Below are 27,731 nucleotides of genomic sequence, written 5' to 3'. Positions count from 1 at the left end.
CTCTTACGTACAAAGCTGTAGATACTGCGCCACCTTCAGGGCCACAGTTTCCATTTGTCAGCGCCAATACACACCCCCTTACGCAGCCCCCCCCCCACACACACACCTGCGCAGGCGCAACAGGAGGCTGAACGGTTCCATCTCTCTGGGTCTGTGCGGCTTTCCCCACTGACATTAGAGCCGACCAAGACCTCATCATCATGGCTACCGGCAGCAGTGCTCCGGAAGTTGGAGGTGTGGTAATGAAGGATCACTTCCGCTTCCGCCGGCGCAAGCGCTTTCAGTTCTCTCGCTACCGTGACTAAGATGGAAGCCTTTGTGGAGCCTCGGCTGGGACACTGGGCCGGGGGCCCGGCTCCGGGGCAGTTTTACCGCGTTCCATCCGCTGCGGGTTCCTTAGTGGGTCCAGCCTCCGCGCTCTACGGGGCTCCAGCTACGCGCACCCAGTAAGCACCGAGCCTGCGCGGAGCCGGGGCCGCGGGCCTGGTGCCTCAGGCGGGATGGCGGGCGCGGGGCCGCTGGGCCGCGGAGCCCGGAGGACCCAGAAGCAGAGCCCCTGCGCGGGGCGGAGCGCCCCCCACACACACACCGTGACCCGTCGCCTGACGCCCCTCTCTGTCCAGGAACCCCATGGTGACCGGGACCTCGGTCCTGGGCGTGAAGTTCGAGGGCGGGGTGGTGATCGCGGCGGACATGCTGGGCTCCTACGGCTCCTTGGCCCGCTTCCGCAACATTTCCCGCATCATGAAAGTCAACAACAGCACCATGCTGGGCGCTTCCGGGGACTACGCCGACTTCCAGCATGTGAAGCAAGTCATCGACCAGATGGTGTAAGTCCCCAGACGAGGGGCGCATGCAGGTCCCCCGTGCTAACCTTTGCCGAGTCTCTGTCCTTCATGAGACTGAGCGCTGGTTTTCGGGTGCACTGCCACCGCGCTGGCAACCACTGCGCTGGTTTTTAAGCCTTATGGAAGGGGAGGAGCGAGACAGCAGGGCGAGTGAGGGAGAAGCGAACTCTCATCTGGTGTTTTTCAGCGTTAGGAGGGTAGCCAAGTGTCTTGTCTTCTTCATAACCAATTCCCTTCAAGGATTGACGAGGAACTTCTGGGAGACGGCCACAGCTACAGCCCGAGAGCCATCCATTCATGGCTGACCAGGGCGCTGTACAACCGCCGCTCCAAGATGAACCCCCTGTGGAACACCATGGTCATTGGAGGCTATGCTGATGGAGAAAGGTTGGTCGGAGGGCAGGTAACTGGTGTCTTTGACCACCGGACCGCGGGTGTCTGTTCCTTTTCCCCCAGGACCTCCCACTAGCAACTTAGACGCCTTGGTGCCACGGTTGTGGCTGAGAAACCTGAGGTGTGCTTTGTTAGCTTCCTAGGTTACGTGGACATGCTCGGGGTAGCCTACGAAGCCCCTTCATTGGCCACTGGTTATGGTGCATACTTGGCTCAGGTAAGCAGTCAGGAGAGGTGGGAGAAGGGGTGACACAAAGTCAAGCATGAGGTCCTCCGAATTTAGCCTCTGCATTGCATTTTTCAGAGTGATGCTTTGGTTCTCTTTTAGCCCTAAGTGTTAAATAAGTACATAGAAAACAATTTGGCCATTGATTGGGATGTGAACAGGCTAGACTGATTGCTTTATAGTCCATAGGCTGTGCAGGCGATACTGACATTTCAGTGAGGGGTGGAATTAGTAGACATGTGCAAAGAGGATGCTCTAGAACTTCCCCTTCAACAAGGCCTTAGCATAAGTCCATTCTGGTGAGGTAGCAGGTGGAATGCTCCTGTCATACTCATATTTTTCTTTTAACAGACTTGAGTCATGTGACTTGGCACTTACCCCCTCATCTCTCCTGTTTTTCCCCAATCTCCCTAGCCCCTGCTGAGAGAAGTTCTGGAGAAGCAGCCAGTGCTGAGCCAGACCGAGGCCCGAGAGCTAGTGGAACGTTGCATGCGAGTCCTGTACTACCGAGATGCCCGTTCCTACAACCGGGTGAGGAGGGTGTAAATAAGAAGATGGTGGGAATCTGACTGTCAGGCTCTGGATACTTGCAGTCTCTGGCCCTATGCTTTGAAGAACAGATTGGCCCATTTCTGAGTCATCTATTTTCAGATTAAGGGAAGATGTTTTACTTGACCTTTGTTTTTGCTGTCTTTCAGTTCCAAATTGCCACTGTAACTGAAAAAGGTGTGGAAATAGAGGGACCACTGTCTGCAGAGACCAGCTGGGATATTGCTCACATGATCAGGTGATAAAATTATAGTAGGTGGTCAGAGAGACAACTCACCAGGCTTGTGCCTTACCTTGGGTCAGGAGGTTCTAGGTTTGAGTTCTGGCACCATGGACAGAACCACCAAGCTCTGTGGCTGGTTGACTAGTGCTGTGGTCTTTCTAAAAGTGCGGAGGCCAGGCGGCAGTATACCTGGTTAAGTGCACACATTAGTATGCAAGGACCCAGGTTTTCAAACTCCTGCAAGGCTCCAGGTGTCTCTCTCCTGTCAATTTTGTCTCTATCCAAATAATAAATAAAAGTATATAAAAAAAAAAAAAGTGGTGGGCGGGGGAAATAGCAACTCATACCTGAGGCTCCAAAAGTTCCAGGTTCAACCCCCCCCATACCACCATAAGCCATAGCTGAGCAGTGCTCTGGTGTTTCTCAAAAATAAAATATTTTTTAAAAAATCAAGTGTTGGGCAGACATGAGGCCTTTGTATGTACTAAGGTGAAATTGAGCCCAGACACTGGCACACCTGGTTAAATGCACCCCCCTGGCTCCCAGAAGTGGTGAAGCACAACTGCAGGTGTCTCTGTCTTTCCCCTTCTCTATCTCTCCTTCCCTTCTCAGTTTCTGGCTGTCTCTAATAAAGATCATGTTTTTTAAAAAAGAAAAAGGTGAACTCAAAATTACAGTAAGGAAAATAGGCAGTTTAAGGAGTTGGGAGACGACTTGCATTAAAGTGGCTTTTTCTGGAGGTTTCAATCAAAAACATTCTCTGGGCAGAAGGCTTTGATTAGAGATTGTGGTGCTTTGAGAAACTATATTCCCTTTTCCTGTGGCTTCACAATTTTTGTTTTCTTTTTAGTGGCTTTGAATGAAATAGACGCCATTGCCTGGAACTGAAGTTGCACCCTCCTTTGAACTTGTATGAATCAAAGGTAGAATTTTTTTTTTGTAAAATAAATCAGATTTGAAACGCTTGCTTAGTGGTTTTATTGTCTGATTAGGTCACACACTAAGAGCACAACTGCCAGTTGTCACCTCCCTCCCTCACCAGAGAATGCTAGTTCTGATTGTTATATTTAGAATTTTCTTCACTACACTGCAGAAGGTCCAAAACTATCTTCCTTTGGGCTTGTACGTAGGCATTATGTAGGACTCAGGCCATATCTGTGTGGTGGCATGTTTGACTTCTGTTAAGTTTTGCTTCAACAACTCACCCAGGCAACAGGTTCTAAAAATCTCAAGTTCCTGGCATATTATTTTCTTTTTCAAAGTTTTCCCAAATCACTGCTCAGCTCTGGCTCATGGTAGTGCTGGGAATTGAGCCTGGCAACTCAGCTTCATTCATCAAAGTCTTTGTATAACCACTATGCTGTCTTCTGTGCCCTTTCTGGCTATTTTTTGACTGCAAGTGTGATTAATTTCAAAGAGATGTAGCACTGAGTAGGGCTGCTAAACTGACCCACTCAGACCTTCAACTCATCCAACTCCAACCTTCACAAAAGGAATACTAAGTAGTTTATCCTAGTGTTTATTTCTAGTAGTCAGAAAACCTTACAAGCATTTGTGTTCATTAATATATCCTGAGTGTAACTGAGTCAAACTAGCACATCCCCAGAATAGGGAGAAAGCCAGATTTAAGTAGTAGGGAACTAATGCTCAGGACTGCAAATTCAGTCCATAGCACCTCATGGGCTGAAATGGTGCCCAGCTTCTCATCAAGGGGGGGAAAAAAAAAAAAAAAGAGAGAGAGTCCCTAGTGGCCATAGAAGGTGGCTCACTGGGTAGATAGAATCTCAAGTACTGCTCTGCTCTCAGGAAAATACCCATTGGTCTTTGATGCATATCCTCTCTTAATCTCCCTGCCCCCCCTTCAAAAAAAAAAAAAAAAAACAACAAACAACTAGGAATCAAAGTGAGGTGAGCAAGCACACTGAGGGAGAAATCAAAACATCCCTCCCATTTGTATCATCCATCATTACAACAAATTAAAGCAAAAGAAAACCATGAGCTTTCAATATAAATCTTCCACACAGTCTCAACACAGAAACGAGTCAATAAATACTTGTTTATTGATTAAACTGAATTATAAAAAACCAAAACAAAAAAAGACCTTCCTTCTACTACTAAGCCATGCAGGCAGAATCCACAAAGATAACTTCCTGGCCCAAACCCAGCTGACCCACTGTTAGTATTAATGATGTTTTAAAAAATTATCCGTCAAGAATGCCATACAGTGTGCCGAGGCCAGGAATCCAGCTCTGTGAAGGCAGGTCTGCTGCAGAGACTACCACAGAGGTCCTTGTAAATAGAGCCGATGGTTGCTTCTTGAACTTTCTCAAAGGCAAAGTGTTGACTTGAATGTCCATTATCTGTCAATATGGCATCTGGTAAAAAGCTGGGGGAGAGATGGGAATCTCAGTTTGGTTTCAGATATCCTGGGTTCATAATGCTGGTCAAGCTATTTTAGGGAGGGGTCACTCCAGTTCACTATATTATAGTGTGCTGGGGCTGGGGGCTGTTAATTTTTTTCTTTTTAAAGAAAAAGGGGAGGAGGGAGACAGGTGATAAAACACGTCCCACCAGGTCCATCACAGCTCAAGCATCTCCCAGTTTGAAAGCCTATTAAAACAGGGTCAGCTAGAAAATTGCCATGTTGTTTATAAATCCACTTTCCCTCATTTTATTAAATGTTCCTTGTATGTTTAAGAGATGAACCATTTACAAGCCTGTGCAGGTTGCCTCCTGGGCTCACAGGAGAGGGATGGTGCTGACAGCCTCAGGATGGGCAAAGAGTGGTGGAGCGGTAGGAAAGGTGGGCTTGAGTTTTTGCTCCATTTCTCTGCACTCCAGTATGTTTCAGTTTATAACCATGAGTACATAGGATTTGGAAAAAATTCGTCATGCAAATTATAGAAAAAAACCTTTTCTTTCCTTGAAGCTGGCAGTGAAAAATAAAAGATTTATGTCTTTTTCTTTGTGCACACCCCTGTGGTGGTTCTTCGGGTCAGAGTCAAGAGTTCTCTGAGCAGTGAGAGGGGACAGATGCCACAACTGGATTAAGCTGGATTACAAGTGGTTTCTCTTGTTCAACACTTCTTGCCCCATAAGCGCCTTGCTGAAGGACATGCAGTCTTGACCAGGCACATTGTCCATGTACCAGAATGAAGTTCAGTAGCAAGGGCAGCCCTATGGGGGTTGGCATTTACTGACAATGGTGTCCACCCCAGCGCCCTGTGTGACTCCCTTGTACAGTACCTCCTGCTTGCTAATGACACATGTATGATCCTTTGTCCAGAGTGGCGAGTGAGCATAGGGAAGGGGCCAAGGACCTCGAGTGCAAAGAATATTGGCTTTGTCATGTTTTTGCTGGAGGGAGAACAGTGAGGAATAACAAATCTAGTCATCATTCTGGGTGGTTAAAGGTCTCATGCATTTTTAAAGCCACAACTTTATAGATCAGAGTTGCTGTATAAACCAACATCTCTGGAGAGGGAAGGGAAGGAGAAGGAAGAAGAGTTCAGTGGGATTTTTTTTTCCATTTCCATTTTTATATAAAAGTGTTAAGACCACAATGAAAAAAGTTTTTATCCATATATATAATAAACCAGTTTGTGAGCTACATATTTTGTCTTTCCCGTCTCTGGAAATGTCCTCACACTGACAATGGTTGGATAGCATGTGCCCAAAGACATTGGCCACAGTCAGTCTAACGAACAAACAAAATCCAAATGTACTATGATACAAGTGAGGTAAAAGGGAAAACAAAAAAAATTTAACATTCACCCACAAAGGATTTTTTTTTTCTTTTTCTTGATTTTGTCAGAAAAATACCAAACACAGTGATTTAAATTTAAAAAAAAGTCACAAAAACCTGTTCTTAGCAGAAGTGAATGACCAGCGGGCCAGCTCCTCGGCTCAGACATGATCTCTATCATTTTTCCTAATGACCCACAAGTCCATAGGGAAGTGTTCAGCCAACAAGGGGGTGGGGTGGGGGGCATAAAAGTTAAAAATATAAACCAAATAGCCCACTTTATGACCCCCCCCATTCCCTAAATCCCTCTACCCACCCCTCATACTTTCCCGCCCCACTCCATCATCCCCATCTCATGACCCTAACACTCAGATCTCCATCAGATCTAGGTCAGCTTCTTCAAAACCGTAGAAGGACTCCGTTTCACTTTCCCCCTCAAAAAGCTGGTGCAGGCTTTCAGGCTCAAATGTCTCTTCTGGAGATGACCTGTGCCGGGGGGTACAAGCTGAGGCCTCCTCCGACTGTTCCCCGCTCAGCTTCAGCTGCTCCTCTAGGGAGGCAATGAGCTCCTCTTGCATGTCAGCATTCCTGGCAGGAGAGTTGACGTTGCCATCAGGACCAGGCAGAACACTGGCCACAAGGAAGGACTGCTGCACCAGCTCTGGACAGTCGCCAATGACATCAAGGACCTCAGCCAGCCAGCCCAGCACCAGCTGCAGGAGGATGCTGGAGTCGCATGAGGCATCTGCCAACTCCCGAGCCTGCTCCTTCCACTTTTTGTGCAGGAAGTTTTTGACAGTTCGTTTGATACATACATCGAGCGGCTGGATTTTAGAGCTACAGCCTGCTGGGACTATAGCAGGCAAAGTGCTAGAGGCACTAAGCATAGCCAGCACCTCCTCCGACAAGTGAGTGCGGTGACAGTCCATCACGAGCATGCCTTTGCCGCGCTGGCAGGCTGTGTGCTTCTGCCACACCTGGACTGACCACAGCTCCATCATCTCGTCGTCACTGTAGCCACTCTCCTTCGCCTCCAGCAGGATAGAGTCTGGTACCTTAGCAGGCTGACCCAATTGCCCACGGTAGAAAACCAAGGTGGGGAGAACCGTACCATCTGCCAGGATGGCTAACACCATGTCACACCATGGCTCCCCTGTGCCCACCGTCTGTAGAGCATTCTCCTTCCGGTCATCGCTGCTCAGCACTTCCATGTCCAGAAACAGGGAGATCTCATCGATGGCCACAATCATGGACAAGGGTAAGTCCTGGTTGTGAATCTGCCGCTGGACAAACTCAATGAAGAGGCCTGCATTGTCTGCCACGTCCTTGGGCAGGGTGTGGGCCACGGCACGCCTGGCGTGGGGCGTCAGGTGGTGTCGCAGCATGAAGCGCACAGCCCACTCATAGGAAATCTTAAACCCTCCCTCCAAAGAACGTCCTATTTTGGTGGCCTTCTGGAATAAGGTCTCCTCATTGACGGGGAGCTGCTGCTCTCGCTGAGTCAGCACCCACTCAGCCAGTTTCTCTTCTGCCTCAAAGCTCAGGTATTTGCCCTCCAGATTTTCTGCCTGGGAAGCCTGGAAGCGCCGGAGCCAGCGGCGGATGCGTCGCTGGGGATTCCGGAAGTGTTCGGCAGCCTGTTCTGTATTGCAGCAGAGGGCAAATAGTACCACACGCAGCTTCTTCACAGAGAGTTGTTCCTTCTTGCCAGCTCCACTGCTCCCACCACCCCCTGATGCTGGTTCAGGATCCTGGAGGACCGGGCTCTCTTCATTTTGGTCATCAACATCCAGACATTCAGCCCCCTCTGTAGCTGACGGCAGAAGGGCCAAAGGCTGTGAGGGAGTTGGGGTCTGTGGAGGGGTCGCAGTGGAGGCTGGTGATGGAAGTGCCTGGACCATGGGAGCTGGTGGCTCTTCAGGCTCCGCTGGGGTGGCCCCCGCAGACTTCACAGTGGCAGCTTTATTCACAGGGAAGGACGGAGGAGGATATACATTCTTAAAGTTCTGGTCATGCACTCGGTCACGAGTCTGGCCATATCTAAAGGAATAGCCAAAGAGAGGAAGAGAAAACTCAGATAAACTAGGAAAACAAAATTATAATGGCCTATACCTAATAACAGACTAAATACACTGAAAACTCAATTAAATCATGAAATGAATTTGCATTACCTTGAGTGAGATATCCAAGTAAGTCCTAAGAGAATATCAAACAAACAAAAGTCATTTCAGTGAAGACACATGCATGCCCTATAAAGACTGTTTTGGATTTCAACAAAAATAGCAAGCTTACACATGGCTCCACCATTCCTGGCGGCCATCTGTTTAAATAGAGGCTGAGAGACAGCAAGGAAGGGTCAGGAAAGATACCTGTAGCACTGTGTATGGGTACTGAGTCACCACTCAACTTCCTACCTTTTCTCAGTTCTTTTCAGGTTAGCTTTCAATTTGGTAAGGCATGTCATTTGGGGGTGGGGGTGAAGCATTGGGGCTTTGTGCACACACAAGTCCACTATTCTCAAAGAACTTTTCTTTTTTTAATACTTCATTTATTTATTGGATAGAGACAGAAATCAAGAAGGAAGGAGAGGTAGAAAGGGAGGAGAAATAAAGAGACCTGCAGCACTGCTTCACTTGTGAAGTCTCTCCCCTGCAGGTGGAGACAGCAAACTAGTTTTTTTCCACATTAAATTTCAGAGACAAGAGTAGAAAGGAAGGGAGATAGAGAAGAGAAACGGCACAGCACTGTTTCATGGTTCCAGAAGCTTCCCCTGAGGTTATGTACCATGTTCGCTAGGGGTCAAACATGGATCGTCAAGCACAGTAAAGGGTGCACTCTACCGAGTAAGCTATCGTCTCTTGGCCCTGGTGAAGTATGTGTTAGCTGTGAGTGGACCGAGGACACAGAAATGCTCGGGAGGCATGCAGCTCCTACCCCTTTGTTCCTACTCACCTCTTGGCAAGATGCTGCTGGACCTGTGTGAGGGATTGAACACCAGGTGCTTGGCCATGGCGTCGCCCATGGAGGTGACAAAGCTGCATGCCGTGCAGGCCAGCTTGGCTCCACTAAGAAAGAGGGTTAAGAGTACAGAAGGTAAGTAAGCACAGGAGAGAATGAAACTTTTCAGACATAACAACAAAAAGGAGATTCCCTTCGTTCCTCTTTTCCTCTGATTCACTGATCCATCCCCCAAAATGATAAAAAGGGTTTCATGTAAAAATGTGGAAACAAAACAAAAAGTGGAAACCAATAGTCTACCAAGAATTTTTTTTTTCTTACCTCACAGAATTTTTAAACAAAGCCAAATACTTGGGACTTTTCCGTGGAACATGATTGCTGAAAGACAAAGTGAAAGTGGTGTTAAGTTACAGGAGTTTGCTGCCTAAACTAAAGCTCACCAGTCATTTGACAATGCCCCAGAGAGAAATGCTAATTCATTCTGTTTTGTTTTTTTTTTTGAAGGGGTGGGGTTCACTGCTCCAGGATGACTTTCAGATACAAAGGGGTGGGGGAGAAAAGACCACAACACCAAAACTTCCTTCAGTGCTGTGGGGACTGGGCTTGAACCTGGGTTGCAGATATGGCAAAGGAGCTCACTAAGTGAGCTAGCTATTTTGCTGATCCTTCTTCATTCCACCCTAACCTCAACCCAATCCAGCTTTTCTATCCTAGCTGCATGCATGTCACTTGCAGTTCTACTAATGTAAACTTTCTGATTCAGTAGTCTTGGAGCAGAGTCTGGGGCCTACTTTTCTTTTTGCCACCAGTTATTGCTAACATTCAGTACCTACATGACAGCTCCACCACTCTCAGTAGTTTTTTTAAAATCTTTTGAGGATGTAAAGACGAGAGATATAGAGAGGACTTGCAGCACTGCTCCATCACTCATGAAGCTTCCCCTCTGTAGATAGGAACCAGAGGCTTGAACCCAGGTTCACACTCAAGACCCTCCTGAGTCTGCTTTTCTTTTTTGCCTCTAGGGTTATCGCTGGGGCTCAGTGTGTGCACTGTAAAACCCTTGCTATCGGCAGCCATTCCCCCTGCCTTCTCATTTTATTCAATAGGTCAGAATTTGAGAGGGGTGGGGGAGGTAGAAAGATAAGACACCTGTAGACCGGCTTCACTGCCTGTGAAGCACCCCCAGTGCAAGTGGAGAGCCAGGGCTTGAGCCCGGGTCCCTGAGTATAGTAACATGTGTGCTTATCCAAGTGCGCCACCTCCTGAACCCCTCAGAATACGCGTTTCTAGCCATCTAGAACTGCTGGTCCTTGGACTAGACTTTGAGTAACCAATTCCTACAAAATTAGAACATAAAACATCAAGACAAATGAACATGAGTGTGGCCCCTCACCTTTTAAAGAGAGATGGACAAATAACTCAAGTGTTGAAAGAGAAAACATACTAGAACCAGGAGTAGGAACTAAAATCAACTCTGGAGAAATTGGACGGACAGGTAGGAAAAAAAACCCGGTTTAGCTATGACTTACTTGATCATGTGGTTGGCATAAGCTCGAGAGCAGCAGGTACTGTAGCGACAGAGAGAGCAGTGGACATAAGTGGGGAAGTGATTGGGGAAATCCGGGATCTCAAAGCTGCACTCCAGACATGTCTGCCGGCCCATGACACTCCTGTCAAGAAACAAGGTCAATTCTCACTGCTGCCCCATTGCCCACAATTATAAGGGCTTTAGACAACCAATCCAGTTAAGACACCACCAGGAACAATCCCATGCACCAGTCCCAACCCCCAGGAAAAGGTACTGACATTTTCCTAACAGCTCTCTTCTGGATGTTGCGCTGTACAGGGGGATACAGGAAAACAGGCAAAGGGTCTGCTGAGGAGGCCAGTGGGGCTGCCTCCTGCAAGGTGCTGGGGGGTACATCACTGGAAGACATGGGAACCGTTCTTGGCTGCCCTCGGGAAGCCCGGATTGTCACCTGAGAGTTGAGGAAAAGCACCATTAGACAATACCCACGCTAAATATTGAAACACTGAAAATCTCTACTCTTCTAGGAGCTTTTATTTATTTGATAGAGACAGAGAGGCAGAGAGAGAAAGACTGGCCACAACACGTAAGCTTCCTCCAATGAGGTGGGGGCTGGGCTTGAATTTGGCTCATACACATGGCAAAGCAGTACACTGTCCAAGTGGGCTAATTTACTGATTCTCTCTCTTGTATCTCTAAAAGAAACATCAATAATCCCTTTACCTTGGTGCCTGGTTTCAAGCCTTCCAGTTGCTTGGGTTTGCGGAAGGTTTTATGGTGTTGCAGCTTGTGTTCTATTTTATCCTTGGCAAAGAGAAACTGCAGCCGGCATTTGTTGCAGTGGTAAACATTCCTCTTCTGGAGGAGGAAAGAAAGAAACAGAATCCCTGAGGGAATGCCAGAGAATTTCCTTCCCTGTGAAGGATGTAGACCAATACCAGCCATATCATTCACCCCACACCTTTTTGTTGATAATTTAAGAGCATGAAAGGAAGAAATATCCAAAACAACACCACCTTCCATCCATAACCATATCATAACCTCAGCTCCTCATCAAAGAAACTGCAACTCCAAGCCTGATGGACTCAGCCCAGACCACCTCCTTCCTGACTTGCTAGAACAACTCATATGAGCATCTTTAGCTCTCTTCCCTGCTTTCCCATTTATACCTTTATGTTGTAGGCAGTGCTACTACTCACTTTGGGATTATTAATTTTTGTTGTTTTAGCAGTGCAAATAAAATGTACATGGTAAAAATATACACTTCTTATTCTGTACTCCTTCACACCGTGAGATACCTTTAACTATGACACTGAGTTCTTTTCCATGGAAACAACTTGTTCCCAGTTTCTGGGCTATTCTTTTATGGATAGTCTCTGCATATAACTATTAACAAATGTAAACTGCTAATCACCACCTTCCTGTTTTTCTGTAACACAAACCACAACCTATTCTACATCTTGTGGTTTTCCGTCTTAACATATCAAATATATAGATATCTCTCCTAGTAAGACCACCCTGGGGCTCAACCTGGCTCAAGTTAAAGTCTTTTAAAAACAGGACACAGGTCTTTCCGCTACAGGGTAGAAAGGCTCCACAGTTTTAGCTGGGTTACAAGTAACATTTTTAAAAAGAACATGCTGCTCTTTGAAAATGTATTCATGTTGGATCATTAGCAGTCACTACTGTGCAAATGAGTATGAGCTCCTGCAGGTGCTTGTCTGTGTGCACTCGCGTGTGTACATTAGAACAGGTGCACCTATCCTGTCTCCCTGTGAACCTCCATTCTTCCTCCAGGGGCTGCTTTCTTGTAGCACATCACCACAAGTTCCTATTTGTCCCATCTTAGAACAGAAGACAACAAAAGAAGCAGCAGTAACAACCAATTTTTCCTTTGCTGCCTCTTTTCTTACCACACTTTTTTTTCAGACCCTTCTTAAACTTCAAGTGACATGTGTTTATTCCCTCGCCTCTCATTCAGTTGACACTTCTCTATAATCTTTGTAGTCAATGTCACAAGATTAAAGATCTGGCTTGAAGTTTACTGTTTTTTTGATAACTTTTTGCCACCTCTGGATGACACCGTTTCTTGAGAAATTTTCTTCCCTTTAGCTGCTTTGATAAGTGACTCTTCTGTTTTTTTTCCTAACCCTTCAGATTATTCTCAGTTGGGGGATGAGGGAGGGGCAGCAAGGTACCTAAGAGCTCTAAATCCACTCGATTTATATTATGGTGATTCCAAAGGACCTATTCCATATGCAAGGTAGGCTTCTTCCCCTAGGTTTTCCAACCTACAGATAGTGCTAACTCAGAATACCCATATATTTATTTATTTATTTATTTATCTATTTTTAACCAGAGCACTGCTCAGCTCTGGTTTAGGGTGGTGTAGAGGACTGAACCTGGGACTTCGGAGCTTCAGGCATCAAAGTATCTTTGTATAACCATTATGCTATCTATCCCCCACCCAAAATATCCAAATTTACAACTTCCCCAATTAATATTCTCCCATGTTTCTATCTCTGTAAATAGTACAGTATCGAGTTGCTCACTATCTTTACCTAACCTATCTCTGAACCTTAAATCACTTTTTTTCTATCTTTAAAACTTCTTTCAGGGAGTCGGGCGGTGGCGCAGTGGGTTAAGCGCACGTGGCGCAAAGCGCAGGGGCCGGCGTAAGGATCCTGGTTCGAGCCCCTGGCTCCCCACCTGCAGGGGAGTCGCTTCACAGGCGGTGAAGCAGGTCTGCAGGTGTCTATCTTACTCTCCCCTCTCTCTCTCTGTCTTCCCCTCCTCTCTCCATTTCTCTCTGTCCTATCCAACAACAAAGCAACGTCAACAATGGCAATAATAACCGCAACGAGGCTGCAACAACTAGGGCAACAAAAAGGGGGAAAAATGGCCTCCAGGAGTGGTGGATTCATGGTGCAGGCACCGAGCCCAGCAATAACCCTGGAGGGAAAAAAAAAAAAAAAAAAAACTTTTTATTTCAAAAACTAATAGCTACTATAGCCTCTCAGCTAGACAACTAAAGAATCTTACCTTAGTCTCCCTTCTCATTTTACTATATGCTTCTATAACCCACTTTCCATAGTGTAATCATAACTAAAGTGGGTCTGAGCAAGACATGGCAAGACCTGACCCTCTTAATGGGTTCCTGGTAACTGACTATAAAGTTAAAACTCCTTTTTACGGCTCACAAGATTTTCAGTGATTTCTCTTCTAACTTCCAACCTCCATATCTTATTCTCCAGAACTTTTTTCAATGACCTGAACTTCCAGTCTCAACTCTGTGCCTTTGAGCGAAACTGTCCTTGTCTCCCTCTCCAGCTGGCCCATTCTTAGTCACAATTTAAATCTTGAATGCCCTTCTCAGAAGTCTTATTAAGGCTCCCAGAACAGATGCATGCTTCTCTGTAATTGTTTATTTCCACCAACACAATATGTTGTGCCTTACTGTACTGTCTGACTTGCCTACCACTAAATTTCTAGCACCTAGCCAAGTGCACGGCACATGACCGAGATTCAGTTGAACACACATGTATTAGCTTCTCTACCAAAATGATCTGCCAGCTCAGCCCTGGCCCGGCATCCATAAATTCAAAAAATGAGCATATGGGAATTGCTTGGTGCCTGGTACCTGGTGCCTCATGTAATGTTGTTGGAATGCATTGCCATTTTTGAAGACCTTCAGGCAATAAGGGCAGAGCAGATGCCGAGTATCCTCATGGATCATCCGAAAATGGACATCTACCTCAGAGTAGAGTGAGGAGCGATACTGACAAACCTGAGTCACATAAGAGGGAAAGTAAGCTAAGAGTGAAGTGAACATATGAGGTCCTACAGAAGACGTCGCAATAAAAATGTTAAAATATAAAAACCAAAAGTCTACCTAAATGTACAGAAGTCAGGGTATCTTTTTGACTTGGTAATGCAGGGCTATTTATGTGACAGAGTCAGCTGTGAGTGAAGATAGGATAGGGGCAGGCAGAGTAGCATGAGAAAAAGCCAGATGCCAGCATGAGGATGAGTACCATCTTCTCTGCCCATTCTCAAAGGGCAGGCTGGGGACATCCCCCAGTAAACACCTGTGCTCCAAGGGATCTCCCGACCAGGTGTATGCATCTGTTCCTTCAGGTGTGTCTCTTATGTGGAGAGACCTGAACCAAAACTGTGTTTCCTGCTTCTTCTGTAGCTCTTCAGTGTTCCTTAGACTGAAGTGTGTGCAGTGGGTAGTCAGCAGAGTATATGCATAGATTCTGTGTATGTGGCCTGAGGGCAAAATAACTAAAGCTCTCTGGGGGAGGGAAGGCAATACCTGGCAAACATAAGGCATCTCTCCAGGCTTATGAGTATCCTTCATATGCTGGAGAAATAGTGGCTCACTCTCAAACGCCCACTCACAGATCTTGCACTTGGCTGTAAAAAAAAATAAATAAGTGATAAATCCGACTGAAAATAAGACCCAAGTTCTTCCACTCATAACCTTTATTTTCTCTGGCCCTTAAATCTCCATTTTCAAGTCAACAAATCATTATGTCTCCTACTGTTTTAGATGGTTGCAGTTCAGCATTTAAGTTGTTGGTACTAGCCTTATGTCTCTTGCTCAAACGTATCAAAGCTCCAGTCTAGATTCTAAACTATTTACATGATAGTGTTAATTGGATAGTCCACCTTCAACTCTAACTCAGTGCAGCATCCTCTTGTTTCCCTTCTCATTTCTCCCCCAAGTTCAGAACCTGGGCACTACCTATGACTCCAAACCATTATGTTCTGTGACCATTATTTACAGTGCACCTAGAATTTATCACTTTTCTATTCCCACAGATAAAACCTTGATAGAAGCCCATGATTTCATACTGCTTATCAGATGGTTTTCAAGACCTATGTCTCCAGTTAATATAGTATCTACTCTTGATGTGTAACATTCTCAGATGAATTATTTTAAAGGACTACATTACTTCATTCCTCTATTCAAGGACAGACACAATATTATCACCTATGCATAACTCATCTATCTAACACCTGCTAAGTGAGTACAAATAAGAATTTATTCTCAGGACCGACAATCATGAACAGAAATTGTTGACTTACTTTAAATTACTGGGTTACTTCAGTATTAAGCAATTTGAGATCATCAGGTCTTTAAATTAGCCACTTTGATAAACTGGTGGGAGTCGGGCGGTAGCACAGCGGGTTAAGCGCACGTGACGTGAAGCTCAAGGACCGGCTCAAGGAGAAACTGGTAAGGCTGTGTATTTTTTTATAAATCTGAGTTTTGTGGTAGCTTGCTGTATACTTGCTCCAGTGTTTTTCTTTTCTCTTTTGTATTATCTTTATTTATTGGACAGAGACAGCCAGAAATCAAGAGGGATGGGAAAAACAGAGAGGGAGAGAGAGAGAGATAACCTGCAGCCCTGCTTCACCACTTGTGAAGCTTTCCCCCTGCAGGTGGGAACTGGGGGCTTGAACCTGGGTCCTTGTGTACTTTAATGTGAGTTCTAAACCAGGTGTACCACCACCCAGCCCCCTCCAGTGTTTTTCTTAATGCCACTAGAATTACTTTCCATTTTTCTTTTTTGCAAATATGGAAATTGTAGGTTTGAAGCATTTATTGGACAATTGTTTGTTTTTTTTTTTGCCCTTGTTGTTTTATTGTTGTAATTATTATTGTTGTCGTTGTTGTTGGATAGGACAGAGAGAAATGGAGAGAGGAGGAGAAGACAGAGAGGGGGGAGAGAAAGACAGACACCTGCAGACCTACTTCACCGCCTGTGAAGCGACTCCCCTGCAGGTGGGGAGCTGGGGACTGGAACCAGGATCCTTACGCCGGTCCTTGCGCTTTGCGCCACGTGCGCTTAACCAGCTACACTACCGCCCAACTCCCCTGGACAATTGTTTAATCCCTGCTTCTTCCTCCTCTGAAGATGAGTGAAGATGAAATAAGTCTCTAAACAGACAAAGACCAGAGGCTTTTAATCTGGGGCCATGGAGAACTCACGCTTTCCCTGAAATTGTAAGAGAGTAAAATATGGGGGGGTGGGGGGCAGAGGAGATAACATAATGGTTCTGCAAAAGACTTTCATGCGTTAAATCTCTGAAGTCCCAGGTTTAATTCCCAGCACCACCATAAACTAGAGCTGAGCTGTGTGCTCTGGTCTCTCTATCTGTATCTTTCACTCAATAAAATTTTTAAAAAGTAAAATGTATTTATTTCTGGGAAAGGGGCTGATAAGCATGGTGTTTCTTCTCAAGGGGCCTACAGCTCACAAAGAATTCTGACCAGAGGTAAACGAGATGTTACTGGAACACACAGAATTTAAAAATTCTACCTCATAAAGGGATGAGAAAAAGCTGTAAGATCTATAAGCTGAACTTGAAAGAAGAGTAAAAGATTTGCCGGACACAGGAGCCAAACGCACAGGAACAAGGGCATGGAGGGATGAACAGGCAAGGCATGAGTGGCCTCACGTATTTTTCTCTCTTAGCTTTTTCAACTTAACGCACTTAAACTCTTAATCTTTTTTTTTTCTTTTCTAGAACACTTTGAAGACACCTTCCAACCTGTTGTTCAAGTCTTTCTTATTCATGTTTCCTTAGGAAATCTCATTCAACCTTGAATGCATCCCATATACCATAACTATTGTTACAGACATCACACATCAAAAAGAGTAATGCTTATTAGCAATTCCTAATAAGCAAAATCATACTAAGTTATGCTAATCAAGAAAATCAGTGAACCAGGAACCTAAGATGTCAGTGGATTTAGAAGATTTATAGTAAGCTTTTAGATGTTCTACAGATGGAGCGTGTGACAAAAGAGATTTAAGCGGGAGAATTAACAGATTCACCAAAGTGGCTACTTCAACTCTGGTCCTCCCAGCATCATCACCTTCCAATAGAGGGGATGGGACACAAAACTCTGGCGGTGGGAACTGTGCCCTTGTTACCTTACAGTCTTGTTAACCATTATTAAATCACTAATAATTTTTTAATCGTTTAGTTTTTAGATACATATTAAAGTATTTAGGGGTGAGATGTCATTATGTCTATGATTATGAAACAATTATGAGAAGATAAAAAGATTTTCAACACTAAAAAGAAAGCAATGTGTTCTAAAATACTAACTTAAAAAAATGAGCTACTGGGGGCTGGGCGGTAGTGCAGTGAGTTAAGTGCATATGGCACAAAGGGCTGACATAAGGGTCCTGGTTTGAGCCCCCAGCTCCCCACCTGCAGGAGGTCGCTTTGAAAGTGGTGAAGCAGGTCTGCAGGTGTCTATCTTTCTCCTCCCTTCACCTTCCCCTCCTCTCTCCATTTCTCTCTGTCCTATCCAACAAGAACAACAATGGCAACAATAACAGTAAGGATAACAACAGGGCAACAAAATGGGAGAAAAGTGGCTTCTAGGAGCAGTAGGTTCGAAGTGCAGGCACCGAGCCCCAGCAATAACCCTGGAGGTAAACAAACAACAAAAAGCCATACAAATGACTCTAAGCCTGAGCAACCAGGGAGGCAGCTCAGCAGGTTTAGTGCAAGAGGTGCAACCATGAGGCTCCAGGTTCAATCCCATGCACAGCAGATATCAGAGTGAAGCTGTGATCTAGTCTCTACTTTTTGCGTGTAACATAACTATCTTTAAGAAGTGACAGTTCCTGAATGTGAGGGTGATCTGTCACCCCACTGATCGCCAGGGTTGATTTGGCTGATTTGGGTGGCTAGCACTTCCTCCCTCACCACTCCATGTGCGTCCCTCCCAAGGCTATGCACTTGTTGGGAGAGGGTGGCCTTCCCTGAATAGAGACAAACCAGTCTTCAGTCAAGGGTATACAAGTAGCTGCGCTCCCCTGCTAGAACCTCCAAACAAGTTTTCAAGAAGTGACAGTTCCTAAAACATATTTAAGAGAAAGAATAGAGGGCTGAGGAGATAGCATACTGGTTCTGCTAAAGACTCTCCAGTCTGAGGCTCTGAGGTCCCAGGTGAAATCCCCAGCACCACCATAAACCAGACCTGATCACTGCGCTGGTCAATTTGTCTTTCTGTATCTTTCTCTCATTCATTAAAAATGAATAAATAAAACATTAAAAATATTTTGGTCTGGGAGGTGGTGCAAATGGATAAAGCATTAGACTCTCAAGCATGAGGTCCTGAGTTCAATCCCCAGCAGCACATGTCTGGTTCTTTCTCTCTCCTATCTTTCTCATTAATAAATAAATAAATAAATAAATACTCTTTAAAATATATATGTATTAAAAATATTAAGAATAAACTGATATATAGTAAGGTATACAAAAGACCGTATTACTTGTTTTGATCAACAATTTCTAAAGTTTTTGATCACAGTGAAATTTTTTTTTTGCCTCCATGGTTATTACTGAGGCTCAGTGGCTCCTAGAGGCTATTTTTTCCTTTTTTTTTTCCCCTGCCCTTGTTGTCTATCGTTGTTGTTGTCATATAGGACAGAGAGAAATGGAGAGAGGAGAGGACGACAGAGAGGGGAAGAGAAAGATAAGATACTTGCAGACGTGTTTCACTGCCTATGAAATGACCCCACTGCAAGTTGGGGATCCGGGGGCTTGAATCAGGATCCTTATGCCGGTTCTTATGCTTTGTGCCATGTGTGCTTAACCCACTGCGCTACTGCCCGCCCCCAATCACAGTGAATTTTAAGTTATTATGAGACCCCAAAACTAAAAGGTTGGGATAGGAGGTAGGGAGACAAGACTTTTAGGCCTGAAGCTCTAAAGTCCCGGGTTCAGTCTCCAGCACCACCACAAGCTAGAGCTGAGCAGTGCTGTGGTTTCTACTGTATCTTTCCCTCTCATTAAAGTAAATTTTAAAAAGCTGACATAATAGTGATAGGCAAACAGAAGGAAACTGATTAAGTTCTGTACTGTCTGCTGTTTTCTTTTCCATAAGACTTATCTTTTGTTTGTGTAGTCCATCTATAAGTGAAAAAACAAAACCCAACCACCACGTTTCACATGAAAATGTGTTATTATTATTATTTTTTTTGCCTCCAGTCACTGGGCTCTGTGCTGGCACTATGAATCCACTGCTCCCGGCTGCTATTTTTTTTCCTCCATTTTTTATTAAGACAGAGAGAAATTCAGGGGGATCAGAACAGAGAGGGAGAGAGAAAAATAGACTGCTTGTGAAACATCCTCCTGCAGGTGGGGAGCCAGGGATTTGAACCTGGATCCTTATGTGGGTCCTTGCACTTAATACTATATGCACTTAACCAGGTGCGCCATCATCTGGGCCCCGTGGTAGGTATTCTCACTGGGAGATAATTATGAGTTGTGTTTCCTGTCACTGAGGGTAAAGGATTTGGGGTTCTAAACTAGGCTCTATGTTGGCTACTCTGCTGCAAGACTACAGTATTATTTACCACTGATTCCACTATCCACTCTATTCCCAAATAAGTAGTGCAAAGTTTCACTGTCTAGTATGGTAACCACCAGTATCTACCTGAAGAGAGATTTTCTGAATCTAATATACACACCAAATTTATTGATATGTTTCTAAAAATGTGAAGACTGTTAAATATCTTAAGACTTCTGATTATGTGCTGAAATAATTATATTTTGAATATATGAATTAAACGCACATAACATATCTTTCCACTGACCTGCACTGGTCTAAGCCACACATGACAGACAATCCTATTCCCCTGGTAGTATGAGCAAAATGAAAGGTATATAAAATATGCAATTCTGGGGGAGTCTGGTAGTAGAGCAGTGGGTTAAGCGCACATGGTGCGAAGAGAAAGGACTGGCGTAAGGATCCCAGTTCCAGCCCCCGGCTCCCCACTGCAGGGGAGTCACTTCACAGGCAGTGAAGCAGGTCTGCAGGTGTCTATCTTTCTCTCCCCCTCACTGTCTTCCCCTCCTATCCAACAACGATGACATCAACAACAATAATAACTACAACAATAAAAAATCCAGGGCAACAAAAGGGAATAAATTAATATAAAAAAATGCAATTCTGCTTTGTGCAAAGCAACTTCAGGAAAGAGAAATCTAGTTTCTTTGTATAGCTCTGTATCTGAAGGTGAAGTCTAAGAGTAATACAAAGCACCCACCCTGCTATGTGGCGTAGACAAAGAATAACTGAGTAGCGAGAAACTCAGGTGCTGAACATAAAGCTTACTATACTTTAAATCTTCCCAGCTAAACTTTATAAGAGATGTCCTTACTGTTGTATTCATTTCCAGTTAAGGTGTTTTAAACCTCAGCAAAAAGCATCCAGATAACATGCATATTTCTGTCTTTATGTGTTTGCTTATATTGTTTCCCATAACCTAAAAGTTTACTATTATTTTCAAGCCAACTAAATTCTTGTTTTCTGAAGACCCTAAAATGTAAGCATTATACATATGGCCACAAAAACTTCCCCTTCTCTAAACTGTGTTACCTATTATTGGTGCCATGTAAGTATAATAAATATACTTTATTGTTCTCATACTTTCTGACATTTACTTAGGTTTCCATGTCTTCAATAAAACTAGGAAACTTAAAGGACATAGGAAGTACTCTGAAAACTGGGCTTAAATCTTCACTGTCACCCTACTTAAGGTATATACTCTCCAAAGAAAATCACTGATTTTTCTGAGCTTGTGTTCAAACTATGTACACTTATTTGTACAAAGACCTAGAGTAGAGATTACATGCCAGTCAATTAATTACATCACTGATAGCAGTCTTTTAAGTACTTTATAATGTAATCATTTGTCCTACATCAAATATATCAGGGTACTAATTAAGAGATCCAAATAGATGACAGCTTCTTCTATAACATAATCTAGATAATAAATCCATTATCATTATTATTACTATCAACACACACACACACTGCAAGAGCACTGCGCATATGCAGCTCATGGCAGTCAGGCAAACTTTTTCCTATTCAGAGAAAGAGAAAAAAAGAGAAATAAATCCATTACAGAGATCTCTCTATAGTGGTCCTGAAGCAGTATCCCTAATACTTTAGGATCTAGCACTCAATTCATACTCAAATTAGAAGTTAGGTTTGTAAGAAAACAGTAGGTGAAGTAAGGAAGTGATTACACAAAGAACGTGCTCTACTCTACACTGTTACCCACATGGTAATTAATGGTGCCGTTCAATAAATGAACTGCCTTGAGTGCCGTTCAATAAATGAAGAGCAAAATATACCCCTAGAGTTCATGAGCTTCAGATTTTCCAAACTTACTAGTTGATTCATAAGGACTATGAACATTTTCCAAGTGGCACTGGAGCTGGAAGGGAGTGGAAAACTGGCGGTAACAGTGTTGGCAGATAGTATGATCATCCACCTCACCGTTCTGCTGATCAAGTTCTACGTGGTGTTTCATATGGTTCATGAATCTGTAAGCACAGCACAAAGAGAAAGTATGGACACATAAAAAATCAGCAGCCCTGGAGAAATATAACAGCAGAGTCACAGAACAGACATTACCTGTTCCTCCAACTTCCTCACTTGAAGAAGTCCTTTTCTGAGCCCAAAAAAGACTTTTTGAAACTATGAAGGTTCTGTTATTTACTGGTCTGCCTCACTCTACCCAAAGTTATCTTTTATTTATTACAACACCTCCTTCTATTGATTTAAGGATCTTCCTCCTTCAAGAGACTGGAAAACAGGACCATTCTCAAAGAGAAAGACTTTAATATGTAAGAAAATTTCAGTCATTTCTTGTCCAAAGAATCTGATGCCTCAAAACTTACCGGATGTTGTTTTTCAGTCTTTTGGTACAATGTGGGCATCGGAAAGATGTGGCAACCTTAGGGAAGCTTGTAAGCTGGGCTACTTTGCCACCGTCCCGTCCATAGTAAAAGTCATCCACCAGCATAATGAGCTTGGTCTGGACAGTGTCAGCTATGTTGTCATTAGGCTCTGGGACTTTGGTAGGTGGTGAGAGTGCAGGGTTGGGAGTAGAAGAGGGTGTAGAAGAAATAGGAATTGTTTTCTCAGGGGATGGAGGCTTTGCTGTTGATAGTACAATGGATTCTGAGTCCAGAGATTTTCCTTTCTTCTGGTATTCAACCATTTCAGGGCAACAGTACTGTAAAGGAGGAGGGGAAAGACATTTGGTCAGTGCCTATCCTGGAGATTAGGATGTACCATGTACATACGTTAGTAACCTTCTTTGGTAGTGGTGTGATCTAGGTAATCTCACCCAGCTTTCACACTTCAGTTTTCTATTGAAGTTCCAGGTTTCATTCTTTTTCTAGTTTGTGTCTTTTTAAGTTCACATGCTACTCCACATACCACATCTTACACTCCTTCCTGCCCTTAATCACTCAATATCATAGCTTGTTTGTGCCAACCTCTGCATGTGATCTGGACTAACAGTCCAAGATGAAAAGGCTAGAAACAAAAACTGGTGAACAGTTCAGGATTCTTCTTCTTCATTTTTTATTTTATTTTTGCCTCCAGGGTTATCGCTGGGGCTTGGTGCCAGCACTATGAATACACTGCTCCTAGAGGCCAGTTTTCCCATTGGGTAGGACATAGAGAAACTGAGAGGGGAGGGAGAGACAGAGATAGAGATAGCTAGATACAGATAGTATCTGTATACTTGCTTCACTGCTTATTAAGCGGCCCCTTTCTCCCCCTGCAGATAGGGAACAGGGGGCTTGATCCTGGATCCTTGCACTTCATTCTGTGTGCATTTAACCCTGTGTGCCACCACCCGGTCCCCCAGTTCAGGATTCTTCTAATCACACAATAAACAGAAAATGAATTGGAGTTGTACCCCTCTTATCCTATGGTTTTGTCAGTGTTTCCTTTTTATAAATAAAAATTAAATAAAAAAAATGAATTGAGTTCATGTAGTTTGAGTTCTGATTATCAAACAAATCTGTTGTGTGCAGTTTCAGAATCTATAACTAAGGAATAGAATTACATACATTCCAATCTGTTTGAGGACCTTTAAATATAACATAACAAGCTGAGGAGATAGCATAATGGTTATGGAAACAAGTTTCTTGCTTGAGGCATCTAAGATCTCAAGCACCAAAGATCTCAAGTTCAATCCCTGGTACCACCGTTAGGTCAGAGCTGTGAAGTGCTCTGGTAAAAAAAAAAAATTAAAAATGAATGAATAATATAACACATCACATTCCAGAGGATGTAACTCTTCTAAAACAGACCAAAACAGAGAGTCAAAAGTCAACCCAGTCATTTTCACATGCTCCCCAGCCCACTGGTGATATGTAGTGCAGCCACTTAAGTTGGGGTCCCATCACTTACACACATGTGTCCTCTCAAAGCTTCAGTGACACGAAATTGAGCATTGCATCTTGGACATACTTTCCGTCCACCGTCCTGAAGGTCAAACACTGGGATGGAAGAGGTCACTAGAAGTGAGAAGCACTGATGAGACTGGCAAGATAATGGCCTTTGGAGAAAAAGCTAAGCATTCCCTTAGGGCAAATCAAAGTTGGTAATTAAGTATAAGCATTTTATTTCACTGTTCTTCAAATTCCAAGCCAAGGATATTCAAATTATGGCTTATGGACTAAAGCTAGCTAGCTGTCTGACCTATAAACAGAAAATGACCTTTTGGCTTGTTATATAGTTTTTCTTTCATTACAGCAATATGGGGACAACATGGAATTTACTTCTTAATCATTCTCAAGTGTACAGCTGAACTGTGTTAAGTACATTCACAGTACGACACTGGCAAATGCCAGGATTCTCTTCATCTTGTAAAACTAAACTCTAGCTATGTCCGTTACATAACATATCCTGTTTCACTCTCTTCTTACTCCTTGGCAATGACCATTCTACTTTACTCTCTGAATTCAGACCACTATAGATAGCTCAGGTGAATGGAATTATACAGCGCTTGCCTTTTGTAACTGGATGATTTCACCTAGCATGCTGTCCTTTTATTTATTTTTGCAATGTAGGGGGCTTTGCCCATGTATGTAATTATACCACTCTGGATCAATCTTCTCATTCTTTTTATTTCTGACAGGGAGACAAACAGGTAAAGAGACAGAGGCAGGAGTAGAGACGTAATAGCACTGAGCTTCTGCCTGGGTCCGGCACATGGTGTGTGCCCTGCTAGGTGAGTTATTTCTTGGCCCAGCATAATTTAATGTTGCAGCATGTGTGAGAACTCCCTGTCTTTGTAAGGCTGAACAATAAACTATTCTGTGTAGACACTACTCTATATTTATTCATTCATCATTTGATGGGCATTTGGGGTGCCCCACCTCTTGGCTTTTGCAAACAATATACAGAACATGGGTATAAAAATATCTATTTAGGGGGCCAGGAGGCGGTGCAGCTAGTTGAGTGGCCACACTACTGTGTGGGAGGACCCAGGTTTGAGCCTCTGGTCCCAACCCTAAAGGGGAAGCTTCCTAATGCTGAAGAGGTCCTCAGGTGTCCCTCCTTTGTCTCTCCCTCTCATCCGCCATCACCTCTCAATTTCTATCTGTCCTACCTCATTAAGAAAGAAGAAAAAAAAACATTTAAAATAAGAAAAAGTGGCCATTGGAATTGGTGGGTTTGTAGTGCGGGCACCATACGCCAGCGATAACCTTGGTGGTAATAAAAATAAATAAATAAAAATCTATATAGGTCCCTACTTTCACTTCTCTTGGACATTTATCTAGAAGTGAAATTGTTGAAAGAAAAAAAAAAGAAATGAAATTGTTGGATCACATAGTATTTTTTTTGTTTTTCCTTTTGTGAACTAACATGTCATTTTATGTTCTTATTTTTTCCCCTATTTTGTGTAGCCAGAGTGTTGCATATTTGTGAGTTTACCACTAAACTGCTTGTTCATTCAGAGAGAGCAAGTAAGTGAGAATGAAAAGGAAAGACAGATGCCATAGCGGCAGAGCTCCCTCCAGCGCCACTGCACCTCCTCTGCAGTGCCAGAGCTCAAAGCTGGATCCATCATGACAAGGCACATGCCCTACCTGCTGGTGGTCTCTCCAATCCACTTTACATTTCCACCAGCACCATACAAACAGTCCATTTCTTCACATCTCCCACCAAACTTGATATGTATTTTTAAATTTCTATTTTATTTATTTATTATTGGAGAGAGACAAAGAAACTGAGAGGGAAGAAGAGAAATAGAGCACCTGCAGCCCTGCTTCACCACTCATGAAGCTTTCCCCCTGCAGGTGGCGACATGGGGCTTCCTGAACCCAGGTCTTCATGCACTGTACTGCATGCGGAACCAGGTACAATAAACCACCTGGCCCCCAAATTTGATAATTTTAAAATTATTTGTTTATTTACTTATTAGATACAGAGAGAGACTGAGAGGGCAGGGGAGATAGAGAGGGAGAGAAACAAAGAGACACCTGCAGCCCTGCTCATGAAGCTTTCCTCCTGCAGGTGGGGACCAGAGGCTTGAACCTGGGTCTTTCACACTGTAATGTATGCACTTAACCATGTGTGCCACCACCTGGTCCCCCCAATTTGGTATTTTTAATTTGTTTTGTATCAGGAGATTGGGGGAGGGGTACTGTCAGAGCACCATTCTGGGATATGCGATACTCAGGACCTCATGCTTTGAAGCCTAAAGCTCAACTGCAGTGTCACCACATGGACTGCTATATATTTTCTCCTGTTTTTCCTTTCTTTTTTTTTTTTTTTTTTTTTTTAAGATAGCAGACATTCTAATGGATGTGAAACAGAACCTCACAGCTTCGATGTGTATTTCCCTAAGGTAAGCCGTGTTTGGCATCTTTTTGTGTGAGTAATGGTCACATGCTTATCTTCTTTGGACAAATGTCTGTTCAACTCCACTGCTCAGAAAGAGTGAGAGAGACACCAGACTACTCCACTTCTGGTACTCAGTAATTTCTATAAATATTCAACCCCCCTCAGCACAATTTGCTAGAGGTTTTTACGTGTTAAACTGGTTTAAAGAGAAGTAGAAGAAAAAGATTTTTTTTCCCGTTTGCTGCCCTTGTTTTTTAATTGTTGTTGTAGTTATTATTGTTGTTGTTATTGCTGTCATTGTTGTTGGCTAGGACAGAGAGAAATGGAGAGAGGAGGGGAAGACACAGAGGGGGAGGGAATGATAGACACCTGCAGACCTGCTTCACCACCTGTGAAGTGACTTCTCCTGCAGGTGGGGAGCTGGGAGCTTGAACCAGGATTCCTACGGCAGTCCTTGCGCTTCGCACCATGTGCGCTTAACCCGCTGCACTTCCGCCCCACTCCCAGAAGAAAAAGATTTTCTGATACATGAAAATTACATCAGATTTGAGTCCCTAAATAATTTCTCAAGCACAGGGGTGTTCACTCATTTGCATACTGCCTGTGGTTGCTTTTGTCCTGTGATGGTTCAGAGACCATATCTATGCACAGAAAACCTACACTGTTTACTAGCTGGTCCATTACAGAAAAAAGTTTGCTGAGATGTTTTAAACCTATGAAAGCCTTTATGTTCATTCACATTCTGTAGCCCTAAAAAGATCCCTAACAGATCTCAACTGTAAAACCTTGTGAGGTCATTTTGACAAGCCCATTTCACTAGTCTCCAATGCACAATTACATATAGAAATCCTCAGTTACACATCCTAAGCAACTATCCCCATTATTAATAGCAATGCTTCTAAGTGAACAGACTGTAGTGACTATATTGCATTTCTCTATTTTGCAGTACAGAGATCTAAAACAATAAACACACTCTTAATATTTCTAAATAGTTGGCTGATAGTACCTTTCACTTGAAGACTCAGGTCCACTGGTTCTTTGAGAGCCATGGGCAGAGTTGTTGTTGGAGACGACCATTGCCCCAGGACTCTGGCCCAGGGAAGGAACAGTGTTTAGGGTATTCACCAATTTGGCTACTTCATTGCTATTTTCACCTGTAACCCCAGGTCGCTTGACAGTGACAAAACTGGCAATGCTCACTGCTGGAGGAGAGGGAAAGAGGGAGCTACATTGGCCAAGTGATAATCATCTGTTCTCCATCCCACCCCACCCCCGACCCCAGCTCTGCCACATCCTCTTCCCAAGCCTCACCTAGTTTGGGATTAAGGGTCTGGTTGGACTGGCCTGGAGGTGGACCGGCTAGCTGGCCTAGTGAGGTCGGCTGTGTGGCGGTGGGAGTGGTAGAAGTGCTGGGTGTGGACTTGGTCTGCTGGGACTGGGACTGGGGAACAGTACTTCGAATGGTGAGAGTAGCGGGATGACGGTGGTGAAGGTGTTGGTGGTAGGCCGCACAGGCATTGTGGAGCCTGGCCTCACCGGGGTCATCTGAGAGAATACTTGTGGG

At 44.0% G+C, this 27,731-nt stretch overlaps 2 protein-coding genes across 3 annotated transcripts in view; one reads left to right on the top strand and one right to left on the bottom strand.

Moving 5' to 3' along the window:
* Positions 1–278: 278 nt before the first annotated feature.
* Positions 279–3,205, top strand: PSMB4 (proteasome 20S subunit beta 4). Its single transcript, XM_007530650.3, has 7 exons — positions 279–446; positions 624–830; positions 1,089–1,235; positions 1,377–1,458; positions 1,882–1,998; positions 2,166–2,254; positions 3,090–3,205. The coding sequence occupies exons 1-7, from the start codon at positions 307–309 to the stop codon at positions 3,100–3,102; spliced, it is 795 nt and encodes a 264-aa protein (XP_007530712.1). The 5' UTR covers positions 279–306; the 3' UTR covers positions 3,103–3,205.
* Positions 3,206–4,275: 1,070 nt separating this feature from the next.
* The window catches only part of POGZ (pogo transposable element derived with ZNF domain), a 60,541-nt gene continuing 37,085 nt past the window's right edge, over positions 4,276–27,731 (bottom strand). The window contains exons 6-18 of one of the 2 annotated variants that reach the window (XM_060201715.1): positions 27,171–27,369; positions 23,726–23,828; positions 22,198–22,535; positions 21,686–21,840; positions 14,789–14,889; positions 14,111–14,257; positions 11,194–11,328; positions 10,749–10,921; positions 10,472–10,612; positions 9,264–9,320; positions 8,937–9,049; positions 8,156–8,180; positions 4,276–8,024 (exon numbers count right to left, since the gene is read on the bottom strand). In XM_060201715.1, coding sequence (XP_060057698.1) covers positions 6,353–8,024; positions 8,156–8,180; positions 8,937–9,049; positions 9,264–9,320; positions 10,472–10,612; positions 10,749–10,921; positions 11,194–11,328; positions 14,111–14,257; positions 14,789–14,889; positions 21,686–21,840; positions 22,198–22,535; positions 23,726–23,828; positions 27,171–27,369 — 3,359 coding nt within the window. In that variant the 3' untranslated portion in view covers positions 4,276–6,352. Of the gene's footprint in view, positions 8,025–8,155; positions 8,181–8,936; positions 9,050–9,263; positions 9,321–10,471; positions 10,613–10,748; positions 10,922–11,193; positions 11,329–14,110; positions 14,258–14,788; positions 14,890–21,685; positions 21,841–22,197; positions 22,536–23,725; positions 23,833–27,170; positions 27,370–27,731 lie in introns of both variants that reach the window. The other variant, XM_060201716.1, reaches the window with a different exon arrangement.

This window comes from Erinaceus europaeus, chromosome 11, assembly GCF_950295315.1.
Source record: "Erinaceus europaeus chromosome 11, mEriEur2.1, whole genome shotgun sequence".
Taxonomy (NCBI): Eukaryota; Metazoa; Chordata; class Mammalia; order Eulipotyphla; family Erinaceidae; genus Erinaceus; species Erinaceus europaeus.
Note: the sequence above shows the minus strand (reverse complement) of the source record. Positions and strands in the feature narration are given on the sequence as shown.

What these genes read in the sequence shown, in the direction of transcription:
- PSMB4 (XM_007530650.3), top strand. Translation starts at nt 307, where the DNA reads ATGGAAGCCTTTGTGGAGCCTCGGCTGGGACACTGGGCCGGGGGCCCG. An exon ending in GGCTATGCTGATGGAGAAAG is followed by an intron (nt 1,236 to 1,376) that starts GTTGGTCGGAGG and finishes GTGCTTTGTTAG; the next exon opens with CTTCCTAGGTTACGTGGACA. An exon ending in ATGCCCGTTCCTACAACCGG is followed by an intron (nt 1,999 to 2,165) that starts GTGAGGAGGGTG and finishes GCTGTCTTTCAG; the next exon opens with TTCCAAATTGCCACTGTAAC.